General features: G+C 40.7%; 1 protein-coding gene across 8 annotated transcripts; it reads right to left on the bottom strand.

Annotated features, from left to right (window-relative positions):
- Positions 1–4,702: 4,702 nt before the first annotated feature.
- C10H19orf12 (chromosome 10 C19orf12 homolog) lies at positions 4,703–18,352 on the bottom strand. Of its 8 annotated transcripts, none has more exons than XM_067302532.1 (5): positions 18,135–18,352; positions 17,662–17,733; positions 16,825–16,977; positions 8,781–8,957; positions 4,703–6,105 (listed from the first exon to the last, which is right to left on the bottom strand). In XM_067302532.1, the coding sequence occupies exons 4-5, from the start codon at positions 8,938–8,940 to the stop codon at positions 5,840–5,842; spliced, it is 426 nt and encodes a 141-aa protein (XP_067158633.1). In that variant the 5' UTR covers positions 8,941–8,957; positions 16,825–16,977; positions 17,662–17,733; positions 18,135–18,352; the 3' UTR covers positions 4,703–5,839. The 8 variants fall into 8 exon arrangements, with proteins under 8 accessions (XP_067158633.1, XP_067158630.1, XP_067158629.1 ...); XM_067302529.1 differs by lacking the exon at positions 18,135–18,352 and adding an exon at positions 17,896–18,018; XM_067302528.1 differs by lacking the exon at positions 16,825–16,977 and having other exon boundaries at positions 18,135–18,351.
- Positions 18,353–20,490: the final 2,138 nt, after the last annotated feature.

The following is a 20,490-nucleotide window of genomic DNA, read 5'->3' as shown; positions in this document are numbered from 1 at the left end:
AAGTTACATTTCTGTCTTGAGTCTCAGAATTGTTCCACTTTTAAAATTCTTTGTGCACTCTGGAACTGCTAGATGTACTACTAAGTATGATGATGATGATCAATTTCACCCAAATCCCTCCACGTCAGGGGCAAACCTGGATGCTGCAGTGGTGGGCAAGAGAGCAACAAGTCCTGTTGAGTGATGTGTCCATGAGCTTGAATGGGTCGTTCCTCTGAAATGGTCTAAAAAACTAGGTTATTCAGTGGGTCATTATAGGGAACCTTCTTCCACAGCAGAACCTCACCAGCACTCAGCGCTTTCCTATGGGTCATTAATAAAACTTCATAGGAAGTTACTGGGACAGCTGCTGAGACAGCACAGGCCAAAATGCCAACAGTACCTTTTCTTCAATAACTTGTTTATGTCCAGACAAAATTGAAGGAAAAGAGGAAAGAAACATATTCAAAAACTTGCTTCCCCAAAAGAATCTCTTACATCAAGAGGGGTACAAAGGGGGAGCTACATATCTGGGATGCTTTTGGAGTCCTCAGTCCTATCAGATGCCCAAATAGACACAGCTCTGACGCCCTCCATCTGCAACTGGCAAGGATGTTGTCACCTATCCCCTGAGGCCCATCGTAGCTCCATTCTCTCAGTTTTCACTCATTTCAGAACTAGAATAAAGCCACAAATCCTGTTAGACCTCCAGATAATAAGAACTATAACAACTCATTAGTCTAGTGGCCCAGTCACCATGGTATGCTACCATGGCATACCACCCTAGCACTCTGCTCTCTATCCTGAATATACTACAAGGTCTCTGTCCTAATTCTCAAATTCCTCCAGAGGACTGAGCCTAGGAGCCTCTGAGATGCAGTCGTGACCACAACCCTTTAGGAAGCCTGCACTATACGGCAGTGACCAGTAAAAGAGACAGAATTTTCACAGCCAGCAAAGGCCTCACTCCTGCCAAGGACAAGGGTGCTCTTGGGCCTCACAACTTCCAGAACTAATGCAATGTTCAGCTTCTCTCTGCAATGGGTACATGCACACCTGGATTTTTGAGAAAAACACTGCTATGTACTGCCTGCATGAACAGATTCAGTAGTTTTAATAAAATCAGTAAGAGAGGAACACAACTGTGCAAAGCAAAGGGCTACTGAACTAAAATTTGAATGATGGATGTAGGGTAGAGCAATATTGGGATGACTTACCTTTGACATGGAAGATATTTGGTTTTTGTTAATTAGGTATGAGTAATAAACTTTGTGATGCGTCAGCTTATTGGGATTAGAATGTGTTTTGACTAGAAAGAATATGTGCTTTGATATAACTGATGTAATTCATGAGAAATTATATGTTGACTTTGAAAATATTCATTATATATCTACAAGACTAAGTGAAAATGGTATTATAATTTAATGTCATTGTGATGTGAAAAACAAAGGGAGTCATATTAAACAAAGGGATCAGAGCATCCTGAGTTTATTGGGTGGTGTCACATATTCCATATATAGTTAACGAAATCAGATGTAAATTAGCTGATTTGGAGTTAAAGAGAAAGTTAAAAAAGGTTCATTTAAGCAGTTCTCCAGGACAACAACTCGATGCCTGTCAGTCCTCTTGCTTCTGCCATGCTTGTTTGTTAAAGTTGTTGATTGTTAGAACTGATTTTGATTTTAGCAAAAAAGAGTGCTTGCATTTTGTTTTTTGCTGTGCAAACACAAATCCTTTCAATGACTTATGTGACTTTTTAAGAGGAGCAAACTCTTAAGTTTTAACAAACCTAGCAAAGAAACTGGAAACTCTACTAAGCAATTCTAAAAAGCAACACACAAAAGGGAAAAGCAGGCACAAGCATTTTGAAGCAGATGCACAGAAGAAAGCTGCATCAGAAACCTTTCTCAAAGCAGTATTCAACAGGAGGAAACTGCCTACACCACATAGCTTTCTATATCACTGCTTCGGCAATGCATTGGCATAGTAGTTTTAATGGGTTTTTAGAGGCTGCCTGGGCTTTGATTTCACTACATTGCTTTGTAACACACTCACATTTCATAGCGAATAGTTCCCTTGCAAGGGAACTCTAAGAAGCATCGTCTTAGCAGAAATGTGAACTGTGATAATTGGGCCCACGTAAAATGAAAGCTGTCAGGAGTAGAAGCAGTTTAACCACAATCAGTATGATACATGGCTAGTAAGCTTCATAAAGAAATGACTTAATGCTGCTTATAACTTAAATATTCCTTACTAGATGATAGTAGCAAATATCAAAATGAGAGCTTTCAAGGCCAAAGCGGAGCAGAGCCCACATGAACAGCAATTAAACACAGGCCAGTCAGTCCTAAGTGACAGGTAAGCGCCATTTCAAAGCGGGCCCAGGATGAGCTGCTGCAGGTGCAGGCTTGAAGGTGACCAAACTGGGAAAAAAATACCTATAGGCAAATCCCCAAGACCAAGCAATTATTCCTTAGTGGCTTGTCCACTTACCAGTGGTCAATGATTCTTCACAAACTGGCTGTTGCTTAGCTCACTAAAACCACTTGTCCTTCAGTAAGCATAAGGGTAAAACTGACCTCCTACGTCTGACTGTGTGTTTTCTCATGGTAATTAAAAATGGCACGCAACTGCAGAAAAACATTTGTGCAGTCACAGCTCACGTGATAACCGCCATCAACTTCACCAGGGAATGTATATGAATTCTAGTCATAGCTGGGCTGATATTTGTAATCTAATAAAAATTCATTAAGTCTAGAAGTTTGATGGATTAATAGCAAAACAAGAAATTTCACCTACATTTCATGGAAAAAATAACTGTGTTATGCATATACTGAGGCAGCCTTAATAGATCACACACCAGGTTCAAATTTAAGTGAAGAAATATCTAATTGCCACTAGATGGCATATGTCAATTACTAATCTATGTTGGAATAAGTTGTTTTTTTAAAAAAAAAAAAAAATACATATTCCCTCCCTTTGCTAACATAATACTTTACCATCATATTTGCTTTCCATTTTTAAATCAGACAGCCTAAAAAAAAAAAAGCACAGAGAAAAAAAGAACTTTAACTAAAAATACACCATCTGCCAGTGAAAATCTAGCTTGATTCTATCACATCTACGACCAAACCAGGTTAATAACCAGCATCACAGATGGTTTCTTTATATAAATATGTGCATCTCCCCACAGTGACTCTTTCATCTGCTTCCTGAAACTGCTGGCACTGCTTTACCTCGTTTCCTAGGTGATAGCTGTGTCTTACACTCAGCCTGGACATTATGCAGCTGGAATGGATTTCAGAAGATGTCACCCCCTGCCTGTGGCTGCTTCCAATACCAACAAGGGATGCAGTGGTGGACAGCCATGTCTGTACCAAAGAATAGCAACAGATGGATATTAATACATTCTCTTACAGCTGTCTTTTTTTCCCCTCAAATGATCAAATCTGCTGAAGAGTACTTTTGACTTGCCAAATCCCCTGATAAGGCTAAACAGCAAATACTGTGGTGGCCTTGATACCATAGGACTGAAGTCAGAGGAATAAAAATGGAGTTTTATCTTTCTGCAGCATTCAACAGTAAGAACCGGCCTGAATCACTGAAATACACAGAGCAAAAACACGGTGGGGTCACATGCTCACTCCCCCTCCGCAGTTGTGTATCAGGGTCTCCTAAATTACAAGTACTATTTCCTAATTGTATCTCCAGACTCACTTGGGATAAACAGCTGAGCTGGATTCTTCTATTAGCTCTAAAGTACTTAGACCAGACTTCTGTTGGTAACCACATGATTCATACCCATTTACACTACAATGCAGGCTGAAAGATTGACATTAAGAACAGTTTAACATTATCAAAGTGTATAATAAAAAAATATATATATTTGAAAGAAATAGGGTAAGAAGGGAGAGAGAGGACTGGGATTCACAGAACCTGTGCTCCACTCATGGCTATGACACTGATTTCAGTGATACAAATCAAACCACTACCTCCATCTAGACCCCAATGTATGAGTACCTGTAAAATGGGAGTCACAATACTGATGTCCAAAATCACTTTGAAATCTGCTAATGAAGAGATCTGTTTAAATATTGGGTACTACTATAAATTAATTGAAACCTACATCTTTCCTATGGCCTACTTTACAATCAGATGTCAAGTTCTTTCATGCCTGGGGTTCAACAGCTGATCATAAGATGGCAGGCGCTACCCTACTGTACGATTCAATCACCCGCTGCTGTTAGCAGTGTGTTATTTTGGCAAGAGTGCATTTGATTTGTGAAATAACCAGAAAATTGGAAACAACTGCCTTCACAAAAATAGTGTTTTAAAATGGAGATACAGAGTATGTAAGGCCTTAAGAAGCCAACTGCTCTGTGTGTAATATCAGTGAAACTATATAAACACTGACTTCAGGTTTAGTATTATAAAACTGTAACAGGATAAGGACTGTCCACTTACCATTCACTTCTGTCTTTCATTTCACTGAAAAGGTTTTCTAATGATGAGAAAAAACAATCATTGCCTTCTACTCCAGACAGGAAGGTAAACTGGATTTATTAATGACAAATTATAGTTGCAAACTAAATTAATCAAATGTGTACAATGGCAACTTTTAAATTTAAAACTTCCCCATTTAAAGCTCAACTTCTAGAAATCTGACCACACACACACACAGAAATCTTTATTTTTAGGGGAAAAACGAAAGAGAAATTGTCAGAACAGTTTCATTCGTGTTTTTATATATAAAAGAAGGCACATCTGTACAGTTTCTGTTCATGAACTTGTTTTACAAGTGCCTTGAAACAAACAGTGAACAACTGGTTAGGATATTAAGCAACATTTCACTTGGAGTGTACATTAACTGTGGCTGGGATGTCATCCCTACTATCATTCCTAACTGCTGGCTGACCAGTAGAAGGCTGCCTTCTTGGTCTAATTTCAGCACCCAGTACCTAAAGATTTCACTTACTTTAAAGCAAAACATATGCCACTATGATGCTTCTTAGGAATTCAACAGAACATTATTTTCTCAAGAAAATCTGTTTTAAAGAAAATCCCTTTAAATTGTTGATTGTAATATAACTTTTTGAGAATATTTTAATGAAAACAGAAAACCAGCTAGCATATTCTGTTCAGATTCAGTCAAGATAATGTTGAAATGACAATTCTATTCTAGGGATAGTATAAAAATGGTAGATTCACACTTTTTTTTTTTTAAAATGCCATGCCTTGCCATTCCAGGATATCTGGAACAACTAATTGTGCATGGTTTGTTTACCTGTTGCTTTAAGTCTCAGTTGGGCATTTACTTCACATCTTACGTAAAGAAATAAATAACTCAAGAATTACAATAAAAATTAAACAAAGAATAAAGAAAGGCTTGAGATTTTTGAGTTCACAGTATAAGTCCCTTCCTTCTTACAACTTTCCTTTGCCAGACTGAAATGGACAGTAGGTAAAATTCTTCAAAGTATCCAAGCTACTTTGGCACCTTTGCGCCATTTACAGAAGGAATTTAAAGCACTTCTGAAAAACAAGATTAAATCTCCTATCTAAAATACAGTGACTTCGAAAATTTTACCCAGTGCTATATCAACCTAACAGAAGCATAATTCCTTTCACTGATTTTGAATTCAATTCCATCTTACAGTGCACATTAATTCAAAATTATAAAGCAAGTCAACACCAGGATAATGCAATAATCTAATCCTATCTTTACAAAAAGAAAACAAAACACACACTTAGATCTGCCTAGATTTATCATTAGTAGTGATAACTAGTAATTGCTATGTTGAAGAATCACAACTGTCAGAGTAAAATTCATTACAATGTAAAAAGGCTGCTCTAGAAAGGTTTATTCTCCATACTGTATCTCTGCTCTTAGCTCTTTTGAGAGGTAATTTATCAGCACTCCTGTCAACTTTTGCTGGAGACCAGCATTTCCCATTACAAGAGCAGTCAGCTGAGCAATATCAGTCCAGTCTAAGCTCCTGAGAATAACAAGGGCTTCATCATAGAGTTTCTGTTGCTCAGCAGGAGGCAATTCCAGTAAAATCTGAGGGACCGGCCTGAACTGTCCAGTAGTCATCCAGGCACCAAGCAATCCACCAAATGCTCCCCCTAGAAAATAAAGACAGATGTTACTCTCTGATCACTTAATGTTACAACTTGAAATTCTATCCAGAGGCTGCAGCAGTAATGTTTCCACCTTTATTAGAAATCAATGCAGAGTTGTGGGGACAAGGCACATCTACTTTTACCTAGGTTTATACAAGGTCTTCAAAGCACCAAGGACTTTCAAAGCTTTTACATCAACAACAATCAAAGAAACTCATTACAAAATCTGAACTAATAGCTTGAAGCCCTAACTCAGAAACAAGATAGCATTCCTTAGGGCATTGTCTCTTTAGGATAAGCTGTATTACTAAACAAAACCCTACCCAAAGAAAAATACGTAACCAATAGCTGCCTTATCAGTGTCCATCAACATGTAATCTCTTACTACAGACTCCCAGAATGATCCAAGCTTTCTATTTCTGTAAAATGGGACATTGCAGCCTCCCATGCCTGCAAAGTCAACACCTCAGAAGGTGCTCACAGAGACTAAGCAGGAACAAACATCAATTTTGTGGGGGTATTTAAACATATTCAATCTTTCATCCAGCAAATCAATACCCTCTTATTGGCCAAGAAAAACTCTCATAAGTAGAGTGGTTCTAGGTCATCAGGACAACAGCAGAGGAATCCTGTATAGCTCATGTGGTGATTGACTGCTACTGCTGAAAAATCAGTGTTACAGTCCTATATGGGTTTTCTCCTTCAAAGAGTTACCAGGCTAACTTGCCAAGCAGTGCTTTTACAGAGGAAGGTCATATGATTTCCAGCACAGCCCAGAGACACAGATGTTGTGATGGGAGGAGCACCTTCACAATCAAGAAGTGTCAGAACTTATTCTCTGCTTCCAAAATTCCCATCCTCAGACAGTACTAAAAAGTGATGTATACACTCACTAGGATGCAACTTTTCTTTAGACAAAAATTCCTTAATTTGCACATTTTAATGAGTTGGCAATTCTTCCTGTGATATCAGTGAAATACTTGAAAGCCTATGATGGTTGAATTCATCTGCAAGGAACCTTTATGAAAAGATTTGATTTAGGGGCACTTAATGCAAAAGTCACTAGAAATATGCTGCAAATTTTTCAGGTGGCTGCTGCAGATGGAAGGTAACTTATCCTCTAACTCTTTGTGGAAGGCAGCAATAAACACAATCCTTGCTATGCAGTCACAGACCTACCTAGGCTGTTTGTGTAAGTCAAAGTACATTTCATTACAAATGTCCCTGTAACTGTGCTAAAACCCCCTACAGTCCCACGGACATTTACCTCTACAATTTTGAAAGTTAAATGAGGATCTTCTGATTTAGTTACAGTGTAGCTGCAACACAGCTTTTTTTTTTTTTATTCCAATAACAGGTATAGTTGTTCCAGCGTCTATTATCAATGGTTGAAGAACACTGAACTTGACTTGGAGATACAGAAAACTAAGACAGCTTAAACAAACACTGAAACAAATGATAAAATACATACAAGAGTAACTTCAGTGCTTCTGACCATCTCACTCAAGAAGGTCACCAACTACATTCTTAATTGTACTCATAATTCAGAGCTTATGAATTTCTTAGAAAAGCTTACTTTGAGCTTTCTTACTGACTTCAGCTGTACATTTCTCCAAACAATTATTTTCTGCTATTAATTAAGCGCCGTATGTGTAACAAGAGTAATCATCCAGCTTTATTTTGTGTTTTCTGTTACAGCTCCTCACAGATTTACAGAACTGCTTACAAGAGTAAAAGTTACATGCACGACTCCAGCATTCAAGTACTGATGGCCACATGATCTCAATGACAAGATGGTTTTCAAACCAGACAACACTGTTTAGTTCAAGAGATACAGAGGAGAGACAACTCCCTCCTCTTAGTCTCAGACTTTTTGTAATTTTTAAATACATGAAAAAAGCAAAGTGACAGGAAATAAAATATTCTGGAGAAAAAGACCCAGAAGTTTACCCAGAAGTGGACAGCAGGTAGTTTTAAAATAAAGAAACAAACATTATTTTTAAATGAGATCATTAGGAAGATGATCCTATCCCCTTGCTCAGGTTTGACTGAGAATACTTACCCTCCCTTTACACTCCAATTTCCTTTTCTCTGTACCATTGGGGACCAACTTTTTTGCACCTGAGCTCAGCTGCTCTTCATCCTCCCTGACTGCTCCCATTGTCTCTCATACTCCTTCACCACCGGCTCCTCCACCCTCCTCTTCACACCCCTGCTACAGTGCTGGAGCAGAGCCTACACTGACAAGCTCAGAGCCTCTAAGTTTGCTCTCTGTTTTGTGCCACACCTCTAACACTGGTGCATCTCAGCAGATGGAAACCAGCACTCTACCTGCCAAAAGCAAATGATTTTTTAACAGTTTGTTCAAAGGGTTCCAGAGGAACCAAAATCTAAACCTCAGTTATCTGTACGGTTTCCTGTTTTCAACAAAGCAGTTGAAGTCAGAAGGTTACCATCACTCTAGAAAGAAACACCGGCACATGCCTTACTTTTATCGTCTTGTTAAAAAAAAACTCTTACAAAAAGCTGAAATACAAACTAGCATCTTGTTATAGCTCAGTGACATGAAACCTCACCACTGCCTGCCCTGCAACTAATACATACTACACACTGACTTGCTAGTTTCATCAGTCAGTGTGTTAACCGCTCTTCTTATTCCTAAAACAAAACACACTTACCTACGGCGATGCCAGGGGGACCCCCCACCAAGCCCCCAATAAAGGCTGTTGCACCTGCCAGCAGCGCTCCTCGACCCGAGTGTCTAACAGCAGCTTTCATTCCCTTCTCCTGAGAGAGGTGGCAGAACAGTTGCATCACATCATCAATCCTGATGGGCATCTTGGCTTGTTAAGATCCTGAAAAAGATGTTTTAAGTCATGTTTTGATCACTGCAACAGGGACTAAATCTTGCTGCTAAACATTTTTTTTTTTTTAAACACAGTTCAGGAGTCCATAACCCTAAAGAAGCAGAGGCACAGTCAATACATGAAAAGAAATCACTTTCTCTTTCCTTTCAGGGCAAACCAAAAGATAAACCCATTTGCAAATAGCTAAAGATTAGTGAAGCAGTAAATGAAACCATGAGACAGACCAGAGAAATCTGTATTTATGACAAATTCAGAAGTCTGAACAAGGACAAGTAACAGCAATGAAAGATTTAAGAAAGATTCTGTCTAATTTTACAGTATATTGTCTTTGCCTCAAGCAATTGCCATGTTCATTCAGCATTGCATATGGCTCCAGGGAAAAGACAAAGCAGGGCCTCATTCTAACATAACTAGTGGATAATAATTGACAATCTGACAAGTATTTTCTCCTTGTCATAATTCTTCCAATAAATTAGTTGTTTATTTTCACACACTTATTCTTTTCTCCATCTTGTTAGAAGTTTAAACACCTCCAGGCTGTTTTCTGAAGAGAGGAGACAGGGATGGTTGAACACAGGACTGACGGTAGCAAGCAGGAAGAGTCCTGAGGAAGGAAACAGATTCGAAAAGGAGCTGGAACAGACCACTGGGAATGGAAGTGAATGAGGTGGCAAGAAAGACAGGGAATCAGAAACGTAGAGGTGTATGTGTGCAGGGAGACAGGACTTAGCCAGACAAGGGAACAACTCATTTGTACAATCAGGCAGAGGCAGGAAAGGGACAATAGGAAAGATTGGAAAGGACAATACAGGAGGAATGCTTCCTTGGAAACTCTTTTCAAGAGAGCATAAGCTAGCAACCTTTCAGGGTATTCAGTTTTCCCAGCTGGAAGTTAAATGGTCCACATGAAACTCAGCAGGAGCCAGGAGAGGCTGCTGCTCAAAGCAGCAACATGCTGCAGATCAGCAGGACCTTGGCTCTTGTGAAGAAGTAGCTCCCGGTTTCTCCTGAGTTACACTAAAGGAGCCCAAAACAGACCCACTGCCTCCCATGGGTCTCTCTCCCTCTCTCAGCCCATTCCATGCAATTAGAAATCTGCTAGCATGTGAGAACTTGCTGACAGCTGAGCCACAGACTGACCTCCTTGCAACCAAACCTCTTACAACTCACTTGCTGTCACCGACAACCTAAATGCACTTCTTCCCACAGAAACCCACACAGAGGGTGGCTAACCATTACTGCTATCGGTGCCACTGGTGACACACATGGTAGCGGAGCATACAAAGATGAAAGTCACAATCCTGAATGCTACAGGAATAGAAAGCTAAGCTTTTACACAGAACAAAACCTGTGATAAAAATCATGTGAATATTTCAGAATTAAGAAATACTAATATAGGGCACGATTTTGGAATCCCTGCATAGTATATATTCTTTTCTATGGGTTGTCTGCCTTGTCACAGCAGGTAAGTCAGGGGGTATAATAAAAGAAAACATATGCCTCAATGTTGCAGGTGTCAGCAAGTTTAGTGAGCAAGGCAAGAGACTACATGAAGAGACAGTATAGCTTCTCTGCTAAAAAAAAAAAAATTAAATGCTGCCCTGAAAAATTAGATTCTAGCCCTCATTTTGCACCTAATGTTTGTGTGTTGTTAAGCCAGCCACTTAAACTAAACTTTTCAGAAATGGGGTTACTAATCAGTCACTTTCCCAGGCGCTCGCCATATGATCTTTGACCACTTCTGCAAATCACACATTTGCAAAAATGCTGACCCCTCAAAATAACAACTGTGTTCAAATGCAGCTCTGCTTGAATATAGTGTTACATAATGCTAAGCACTTAAAAAAATTCATTCTTTGGCTTCAAGTTTGGCAAAGCAACTGGATACTTTTGACTTTAACAACTATTTTAATAATAGAACGACACAGAGAGATATTAAAAATATCTTCACTTCATATTGCAAAAACAAATTCAATATTTACAAAATACTCTGATTTCACACCAAATAAAATAGAGCAAAACCCATGAAGTGAAATTAATAAATTTTATCCAAATAGCAGAGTTCGAGGAGCGTCCAGTAAATAAGGCCTGAGAACTTGTCACTGAATAGTCAGAAAAAGAATACTTATTCATTAAGTGAATACCTTTCATTCCACATACCAAATGAGCAGAAGCCTTGCAGAAAAAGTATGCAAATGATAAACAAATTCATCACATATACACAAAAGGCACAGAATTACCATTGTACATACTTTGTTGTACATAACATATTGTAACCTTAGTGCTAGCTAATGCTGAGCATTTGACTTTCCAGTCTCTAGAGTACTTTTTACCTTAGTGTATGTGCCAATACTTAATCAGCCCAAGTCAACTTATCTTCATCTTTCTTGAACAGATTTCCTGGGTGTAAAGTCAAAGTGAAGTGGTATCACACAACTTTTCATATTAAAAATTAGGTACTTGGAAAGTGAAAGCTTTCTTTAGCACTAAAATGGTGGACTCCAAAACCATCTGTGTCACTGCAGTACCCACACATCACTGACACTAAACAAAAACGTGTCCTCTGGGCAAGTGACCATATACTCTTTGTAGCTACACAGACACATCGTAGGAAGTTCTTCAAATACCTGCATTCCTCTCACTACTTCATCTTCATGCCAATCTAATGAAAACCTCCAAATTCTTAATTTTACCAGAGTTGCTTCCAATTTTTTTTTAAGGCTTCTGCTACAGCAGTGTATCAGAATACTGGTTCACGCTGGCTGGTGACAGCAAAGTGACACAATCTGCTTCCAGAGTTATATATTTCTTTTTGAGATCATTTGAGAAGTTTCAAGCTCAAAGTAATAAACAAACAGCTGATCTGCTCTTCTTAGTGCAGTAGAAAAAACAAACAACCAAAAAAAACCCCACCTCAAAATATACGTCTTGTAGAACTCACACTGCCAAGCCTGGTAACATTCAAAAATGAAACGATTAAATATTTGTCTTTAGTTACTTAACTAAAGGTAACTAAAGGATGCCTCATCATGTAAGACCTGGAAATAATATTTACACCACTGCTGTAGAATTCAGTTCCTCCTCTCAATGAGAGGGAAGCTCATTCACGCTTGTCCTGCATCACCTTTCTGTAGCATTTGATCCCATCAATCATGAAGCAGCACAATCTCAGACTACACAAACTGCCTAAGTACTGAAACGAATTAGGTTCTTCTCTTTGGGTTAAATCCAAAGAACTCCCCACCCAAAGTTCTTCTCAGTGCTGCAAACCCTTCACGCTGGAGACAACGAGAGCTGGAGTGCCAGTAGCAGAGCAAGGACTAGCTGAGGGTCTCCTTGAGGATCAAAGCTAACTATACAACCCTGGTTTTCTTTATACCTAACAGAAGTCGGTGTCTTGATGAGCTATCAAAGCTAGGTTCAGGAAATTCTCCTCGCAGACAAATTTTGTCTGTCTTGTAACATTTTCTGTTATGTAAGATCTATTTATCCTACATCCAGTAAGCTGCTTAGCAATTCTTTTGTCCAGCTGATTTCCTCTCAAGTTTTCCAATATCACTGTATGCTTTGAAAACTAAGATAGGGAAAAGAAAGGCAAGTTGATTCCACTTGCACATGATATATACTGTTCTCCTTCTATCAGACAGGTCTGCTTACAATGATTCCTTGTGTTGTGAAGGGATAAAGAAAAGACTTGCTATTTTGATTTTAAAATATTTGATCAGCAGTCAAATGACATTGTGATAGAGATTCTCTAACTATCCAGCTGGATAGACCTGCAACAACCATTAGCATCTATCATAACCCCATGGCTCTTCGTCTAAGAAGACTTAATGAGAGAAGACTTCACAAGGCTCAAAAAAATCCATTAAAAGTTGAAAACACTGCATTCTGCCAGAGAGAAGTATCAACATATTCCAATACAATTTGAAAATGGGGCTGTTTACCTCATAGACAAGGAGAATTAATCTCATGCGTACAGAGAACCAACCCACAAGAAACACAAGATTATACATCTTTTTTCTCCTGCATCCAGTCTACAACTTTTTTTTCTACTGTAATTCAGCCTCTTGCTTACCTGAGTTTGAAAGTAACATAGGCTGTTTACTCCCATCAAACTGACTTCCACAATTTCCTAAAGCAATTTAATTGTAATATATACAAAGTGATGTTTTATGAGCAAAGAAACCCAAACGAGAAGCATCAGGTTTCTGCAGTATGTAGTACTTGGCTGTCCACAGAAATCAATCTGCATCATTCTTTTCACCACACTGGCATGTAAATAGTAAGAATGAAAGTTTCTCATAATGATGTGTCACCTCAAGCAGTACAAAGGTGAACAACTATTCCAGGATTTCTTTGAATAAACAAACTCTTCCATGGCTAGATTCAAAGTGCAATTAGCTTAAGGTTGCAGAAAGAACAGGCCATAATAAAAACAGTAATCACACTGCTGTCTGGTGGCATACAAAGTGTGGCAAAAACACAAATTCATAACACAGATTAGTCTCAAGCTAAAGAAGAAACATATTGGAAATCAAGAAGCTTTAAGTATTTTTCCATAGTAATTTATTTCTTTACTCCCCTCACAACCTTTCCAAAGGGAATTGCCATTTGGAAAGCTAATACTTTGGGGGGGGGGGGGGGTGGGCTTGACTAAACAAGGTTCTTGGCAAAGTAGTAAACTTTATGCTTAATTCTAAATGTATTACACCCAAAATTCTCAAAGATATTATGAGACATACTCATTTCCTTCCAACTCTTACAAGTATTTCTATGATCTCTTGACAAATTAACTTATACATGTCATGCATCAAGTGCTGCATTCTGTAAGTAGGATTAAAATATAGTTAACTATATTTATAGGGCAATTTTTTTTTAAGTGTACCTATAGAGCACAAGATTGATGCATTAAAACACAAAATATATATTAAAACAAGCACACAATTAAAACATTTACCCTGCATATTCCTATATTTAGCACAAGCATACGGTCGAGTAGGCCAAAGTTCCAGAAATCTTTTAAGAAGTCAAACCACTACTAATTTTTTTGATGATTTCAGTTTCTGATGAAGGATCAAGGTGCTCAACCAGACAATTTCCAATAGAGACATAATTTTTAACCATACATTGCTGGCTAGGAAAGCAGTTTATTTTAACAATATATTAGCAATATATTAGCAAGTTGCAGCACAGAGACTCCAGTAGAGTTTCACAAGCAGTCAAAAAAATCAGCAGTCAGCTTGCTTTAGGCTGAGGCAATCAAACAAAGGCTTATAAACCTCTGCAGCTGCAAATCTAACACCACATAGACTGTTAAGGTCAGCAAGAAGCCAACTGCAAGAATGAAGGAGAGAATATAAAGTTACATTTGACATCAATCTAATGATCAGAATCACTGGAGGAAGAGAATAGGAAGATGAGCATATCTGAAAATGTTAGTGAACTACGAAGGAGCCAGAATCTTACTCCAGATTAACAGCAGCTGTTATTCTGATGTGTGTCAGAGGCAGAATCAGAAGATAGCCAAAAATATTTGTAAACTTCGATTGTGTAACTGACATGTCAAAAAAACAAAAAAATGCAATTTGAATCTAGCAGTGAAAGTGCTGATCAGTCTTTAAAGTTTCCACACAGGCATGAAGAAACACAAGGAATGTAAAATACTGGATTTGCGCTAATAGAGGGGTGCAAATGTCAGTGACATACATAAAATTGGAGAAAATTGGGCCTGGCTTTCAGAGTTGTTGAGGACCAACACTTCCTGTTGCCTTCATATGGCACTGAGAATGCTCAGCACTTTGGAAGTGCTTCGGAAAATAAACTTGAGAAACCAAGCTTCATTGTATAACAGACCTTCCTTTTCTTCTTCTGTTGTCATTCAGATTTGGCTGTGTTCCTCCTCACTTTGTGGTCTCCCCCAAAACCCATCTGAGATGTTAGACTCTGTACTTCTGTCTGGATAAATCACATGATGCTCTCTCTTTCCCTCCAGGGACCAGGCTTGCAAAGTGAGCAACTCTTGCTCTACCTACCCAGAGAGAATGCCATGTGTTTGCTTCTCAGTTCAGAACCTACAACCAATGAGTTTTATTAAATAGCATAGTCTTTCAAGAACAAGATTACTACTTCCTGAGAAGTAAAGTGTCATAGAAAGAATTAAAACAACAGGAGGACTACATCATACCCAACTCACTGAAAACCCTATTAATGCAAACAACCAAAGAGGGCTCCCAGTTGCTTCTCTGGTGTAAACCTTATTTCAGGTCTTTCTTATTTAGCATTCCCATCTCATTTCCCTAGAGACAGGCTTCCCTCACTTCAGGGCATGATGATTTTAGCACAGAAAAGCCATTTCATCCCCTGGATTCACTATTCCACTTAAACAAACAAACAAAAACAAACAAAACAAACACACACAACCCAAACCCCAACATCATCGAAACTACAGGTACTCTAACCAGTACACCTCCTGGCACACTGGTGAACCATTCCTCACTGCTCCTTACAATCTCATATTAACTGAATATACCCTTCAGCAAACATCTCTACAATATGCAAATGCATAGAACAAAAATCACCTGTAGCTCATGAGAGCCAATTCCAAATTTAATGAGCAATAAAGAGACAGGTCTAAGCACTCCATCAGGAGCTAACTTCATCTTGGTGGACAGGGCACAGTGATAAACAAGAACTTGAGTGAGAACCTCCATGCAACCGCTAGGAAGCATACACACGATCCATGCAGGTCTTCAAACTGAAACTCCATGACAATAGCAACTACATACACAAGCAGGGACATCCAGGAGATAACCCAGGATAATTTCTTCCCGTCTCTACCTGTACACAGGTTTACAGCTCTATCTGTACAGCAACCTTTGTGACATTTCTTAGAGTAAGTATGAGATCAGCAGCCAGAACAAAAACAATCACAAAGTACTCAGCAACTGAGACAAGACTGCAGAACACATCTTTACAAACCAGCGCACACAAAGATGTGACCTGATGATTAAATAGGCCAGAAGTCCATTATTTGAACAAAAGCTGAGGAGCAGGAAGGGAATCAAGGTACACCTAAGAAGGACATTCTCATCAACAGTCCATGTCCATACTGTTGGCTTGAGTAGCATTTGTGCTCCTAGATCATTACTTTCTGAGGTTCCTACCTTTAGATCCCAGTCTAGTATTTAAAATCTGCAAAGCAGGTGGCATGATTTAAATCATGGTTAGCATCAACAGCCAGTAAAACCTGCCTTAAATATACCAGTTTTTACCCTGTTCTGCATTTGTAATTTTCAGTTATTTTCCTAAGGCAAGGTTCATTCTTACTGGTTGCTATGAGAATTAAAACATGCTGATTACAGCTCATTATCCTTGTACTTGGTGCTCTTCTCTCCCAACCATGAAGACTCACTACATCTACAAATAGTTATTACAATAATAATGTTGCTGACTATACATTTATTCAGAAGCTCAATTTTTTTCAGGTTTCAATTATGTTAGAAGATGGTAAGAAACTCATTTACTTGCTAGACAATCTGAATTCAATTAAAATGCACAAAGCATTAAAATGTTGGTTTTTGTAAGAACTGTGACCTTAAAGGTGTTGCTTACCCTCTTCTTCTGCACATTTATCAAAGCATTTAACTGGTTTATTTAACAAAAGAGGCAACACATTTACTCATTATGTGAGCAACCTACTTCTAGCAACCTAGGAACTAATTTTACAAGGCTCTTGGATGCCTAAAAATGCAGGTAAATATTCAGTGGAAGTAACAAAAATGCCTGCCTTCCACTCAGATTAAAGGAAATCAGGCACCTACCCTGTTTAGACACTCCTGAATATCCCACTTACCTGGACTCCTAAGTCACTAAATATCAGTGAAAGATTAGCCACAAGTCCTTCAAAGCTTAAAAAAATTATTAGATCCACTCAACTTCTCTTTCAATTTACAGAGCAAGAGCGGTAAATTTTCATTTCTTGGTCAGCTTCTCCATTTTGAAGGCACTAATCAAGAAAGAAAGAAAAACAGTCTTTTTGCATCAGCTAGCTGACATTGAAACCAAAATGATCACACTGTCAGTTTAGAAAGTGAAAAAGAATGGACACTGGGTAAACATGTAAATACCAAAGCTCGCAGGGGCACCAGGCACAGCACGCTACCTTGGCGCCTTCAAAATCCGAACCAACCCTGACAACTGAAGATGCTTTCCCTGATTCAGCTATGAAGACAAACTTCAACTCATTAAAATTAATCAACCTGCTCTTAATGTTTCATAAGTTATTAAAACCTTTACGACTTTCAAGCAAGCAATATTTAATTACGCTTCTGATTTTTTTCCGTTAAGTTTGCCTACTACACCTATTTCAGGTTTACTATTGCTGAAACGATTATATAGCTGCCTCGTAACTTGGGGGGAAAAAAAAAAAACAAGACTTAAAAATCTTTAGGGTTTTTTTTTCAGGGCTGTGCTGGCTGCAGCGCCGCTCGCTGCGGCGGGGCGGGGGGGTCGAGCAGGGCGGCGGTGGCGACCGCCGGCGCCAGGCCGCAGAGCCGGGGCCGGCCCGGGCCCCGGGAGCCGCCGCGCACACCCCCGGCCCGGCCCGACCCGGCCCGCGCCGCCCCTCTCCCCATCGCATCGCCCCCTCTTCGGCTGCGAGCCCCGCGGCCCAACGGCCCCCGGTACTCACGCCCAGGCGCCGCCGCCGGAATGGGAATTTTCTGGAATTTTCTTCACCTCCAACCGCCACGGGCGCAAATCGCTGCTGACACGGGGGGGGGGGGGAGGACAGGGCGCAGTGAGACTATCCGTATTTTATTCTGGCGAGCGGAGCCGGCGCGGGCCTCCCCCCTCCCCGCCGCCGCCGCGGCTCCCCGCTCCCGGCGCGGGCCTCCCCCCTCCCCGCCGCCGCCCGCGCCCCCACCTCAGCCCGCGGCGCCCGGCGGGCACGAGCAGCGCCGAGCAGCGCCCAGCCGCGCCGGGCCGCCTGTCTCGGCAGGAAGCGGCGGCGGCGCGGCCGGCGGCGGGGGAGGAGGAGCGCGGCCCGCCGGGGCGACCCGCGGCAGGGGAGGGGAGGGGAGGGGAGGGCCGAGCACCAGCTGCCCCCGCCCGCCTCCGCTCCGCCCCGTCACCTCCGCGCCCCGGGGCGGCTGGCGGGCTCACCCGGGCGCGGCCGCCGCGCGGCGGAGCTAAGCACACACCGACCCCGGGGCATCTATTTGCCTCGGCGGGAGGCTGCGTGGGGCGCAAACGCTCTCCCGGCTCTTTTAGCCCCCTTTCCCCTTCAGCCCTGTTTCCCACAGCGTCTCCGGGGCCCGTGCGGTGCGCGCGTGCTCAGGCAGGGCCCTCACGAAGGGCAGCGCCGAAGCGCCGCCGTGTTCTGAGGGTCGCCGCTGCCGGAGGGCGGCGCGCGGCGGCCCCGGGCGGCCTCGGCGGGGCGGCGGCTGCGCCCGGCCGCGCCGCGCCGCGGGGGAGCCGGAGCTGGGGGCCGCGGCCGGGAGCAGCGCTGTTCCCTAACACCGGCGCGGTGCGGGAAAGGTCGCTGCCTAACGTTAAAAAAAAATGCTGTTGTTTCCCAGGGACGGATTATTAACTGAGGGTTTCGTTTCTTTGTCAGCTAAGTCTTTATTATGATTTCATCTCTCCGATTTAAAGTAAACCACCTCCCATCGGTTCCTTGTTGAGGAGATGAAAATGCGGGATGAGGAAAAGAAGAAGGAATATAACTTACAATTTTTGTCTCCTTCCCATGGTTGCACTAGGGACTTTTTAACCTCCCCATGCTTTATATGATGACATAAAATAACTCTCTGTGTAACAACTCAAAATGTTACAGGTCTACTGGTGCTCTTGATTTTTATGATTTGGATATAAAAAGCAAATATAATACCCCAAATGAACAAAGAACCAAAATGCCACATACATTTTAAAAAGTAACACGCCAAAATCCCAGCTGTAGGCGGCTTTCCAAGGAGACAATTTCCAAGCAATGAAGTCTGCTAACCAGAGGAGGAGGGGAATTTGATCAACCTACCCAAACTGGATCATTCAATCAGAACTCCAAATAAAGGCAAGCATGTATAGTTCATTAGGGCTATATCAGCAGATACTTATTGGATCTTTTTTTTTTTCTATTGTAAAAGTTACTAAAATGAAAATATGAGGTAATGATGGAGACTATTCTTTAAGGTTACAAGTGCTACTGTAAATTATACTACACTCTCAGTGAAATTTTGACTCTGTTGAACTCAATGGCCATCAGTCAATCTGGCCATTTTAATCAGTTGAACTAAGATTTTATTCTGTATGTAGCTACCAGACAGCATCTGATGGCATATCTATTTTTTCCTTGGTGGGCATTGACCTATTCACACTACTACTCCACACCACAAATTCCCACGAAACATTCTGTAAGTGTTGGGTAAAAACACATGCAAAAGTCCTGTTCTTCATCTTACCAAAACAGTAAGATGTGCAATAGATGGTCTTCCAAACAGCTTTTATTACACGGATAGCTCCATCTGGTGGCTCTCTGAACACCTAGCTATATTTGGGGTCTAGGTCCACACTTGCCATTTGGGAAAAAGTGATCTTAAAATAAATGAACAGACAAATCTCTGCCACTGTGTTATCTTTTACAGGATTATGTATTCTGGTTGAATCTGTCACTGTAATTCTAACATGTATTTATCCATATTTCAGCATCCAGTCTTAACAAATAATTAGTGCCATACCCAAGAGAAATGTTAATGCACTTTTTATATTCTAGGAGTCTTGCTGGAGTGAGAGAAGGTCAAGGTGATCCAGCTGCAAATCAGATCCCGCTGATAATCTCACCATATTCACTGTAGTATGCTAGGCTCTTAAAAATAGTAGATGTCATTGCTATTCGTATATAGTGGTTCTCTTTGTCCCCTTTATCAGCATTGATTCACTATATAAATTTCTTTTATCAGAATGTTTAGTATCTTTTTTTCTGTTGAGGTTACTAGAAACTCTATACCTTTAAAACCAAACAGAAAAAAAAATTCCCCAGTACGCCCCAAAAAACCTTAAACACATATACAAGTAGACTGTCAAAAGGCATGCATCAGAAATTAGCTGTAGTAATGGTACCTAGGCTTTCTGGTTTGGTTAGCCACTTTACAGCTTTGTAAGTCCTTCCCTAGCATATGGCAGAACCCAAAATAACTACACAGTAAGTCCAGCACGTCCTAAAACTGCTGGGTTCACTGTGCATGTTTTCACAGCTTCTGACATACTAGGAGATAGGCCAAAGGGTGCCAGGAAAGATTTCAGCTGGAGATTGGCTGTTGCTACCAAGCAAATGATTCATTCTAGCTTGCAGCCTGCTCCTTATGGGGTTTGCAAAAAATGGCTATCATGAGCAGGCTAAGGGCTGGAGGAACTGCCCTGAAATACCTGATGCAATTATGTGAAACATCTACTACCTTCACAGGAAACCATGACCTTAATCTTGTTGGACAGAAAAAGCTGAAGACATTGTTCACCTACATTT

The sequence above is a fragment of the Apteryx mantelli genome, chromosome 10, assembly GCF_036417845.1.
Source record: "Apteryx mantelli isolate bAptMan1 chromosome 10, bAptMan1.hap1, whole genome shotgun sequence".
Lineage (NCBI taxonomy): Eukaryota > Metazoa > Chordata > Aves > Apterygiformes > Apterygidae > Apteryx > Apteryx mantelli.
Note: the sequence above shows the minus strand (reverse complement) of the source record. Positions and strands in the feature narration are given on the sequence as shown.

Excerpts from the sequence above, each read along its gene's own strand:
- C10H19orf12 (XM_067302532.1), bottom strand. The coding sequence starts at position 8,940 with ATGCCCATCAGGATTGATGATGTGATGCAACTGTTCTGCCACCTCTCT. Across the intron at positions 6,106-8,780 it reads TCCCCCTGGCATCGCCGTAG|GGGGAGCATTTGGTGGATTG; the intron begins GTAAGTGTGTTT and ends TTTATTTTCTAG.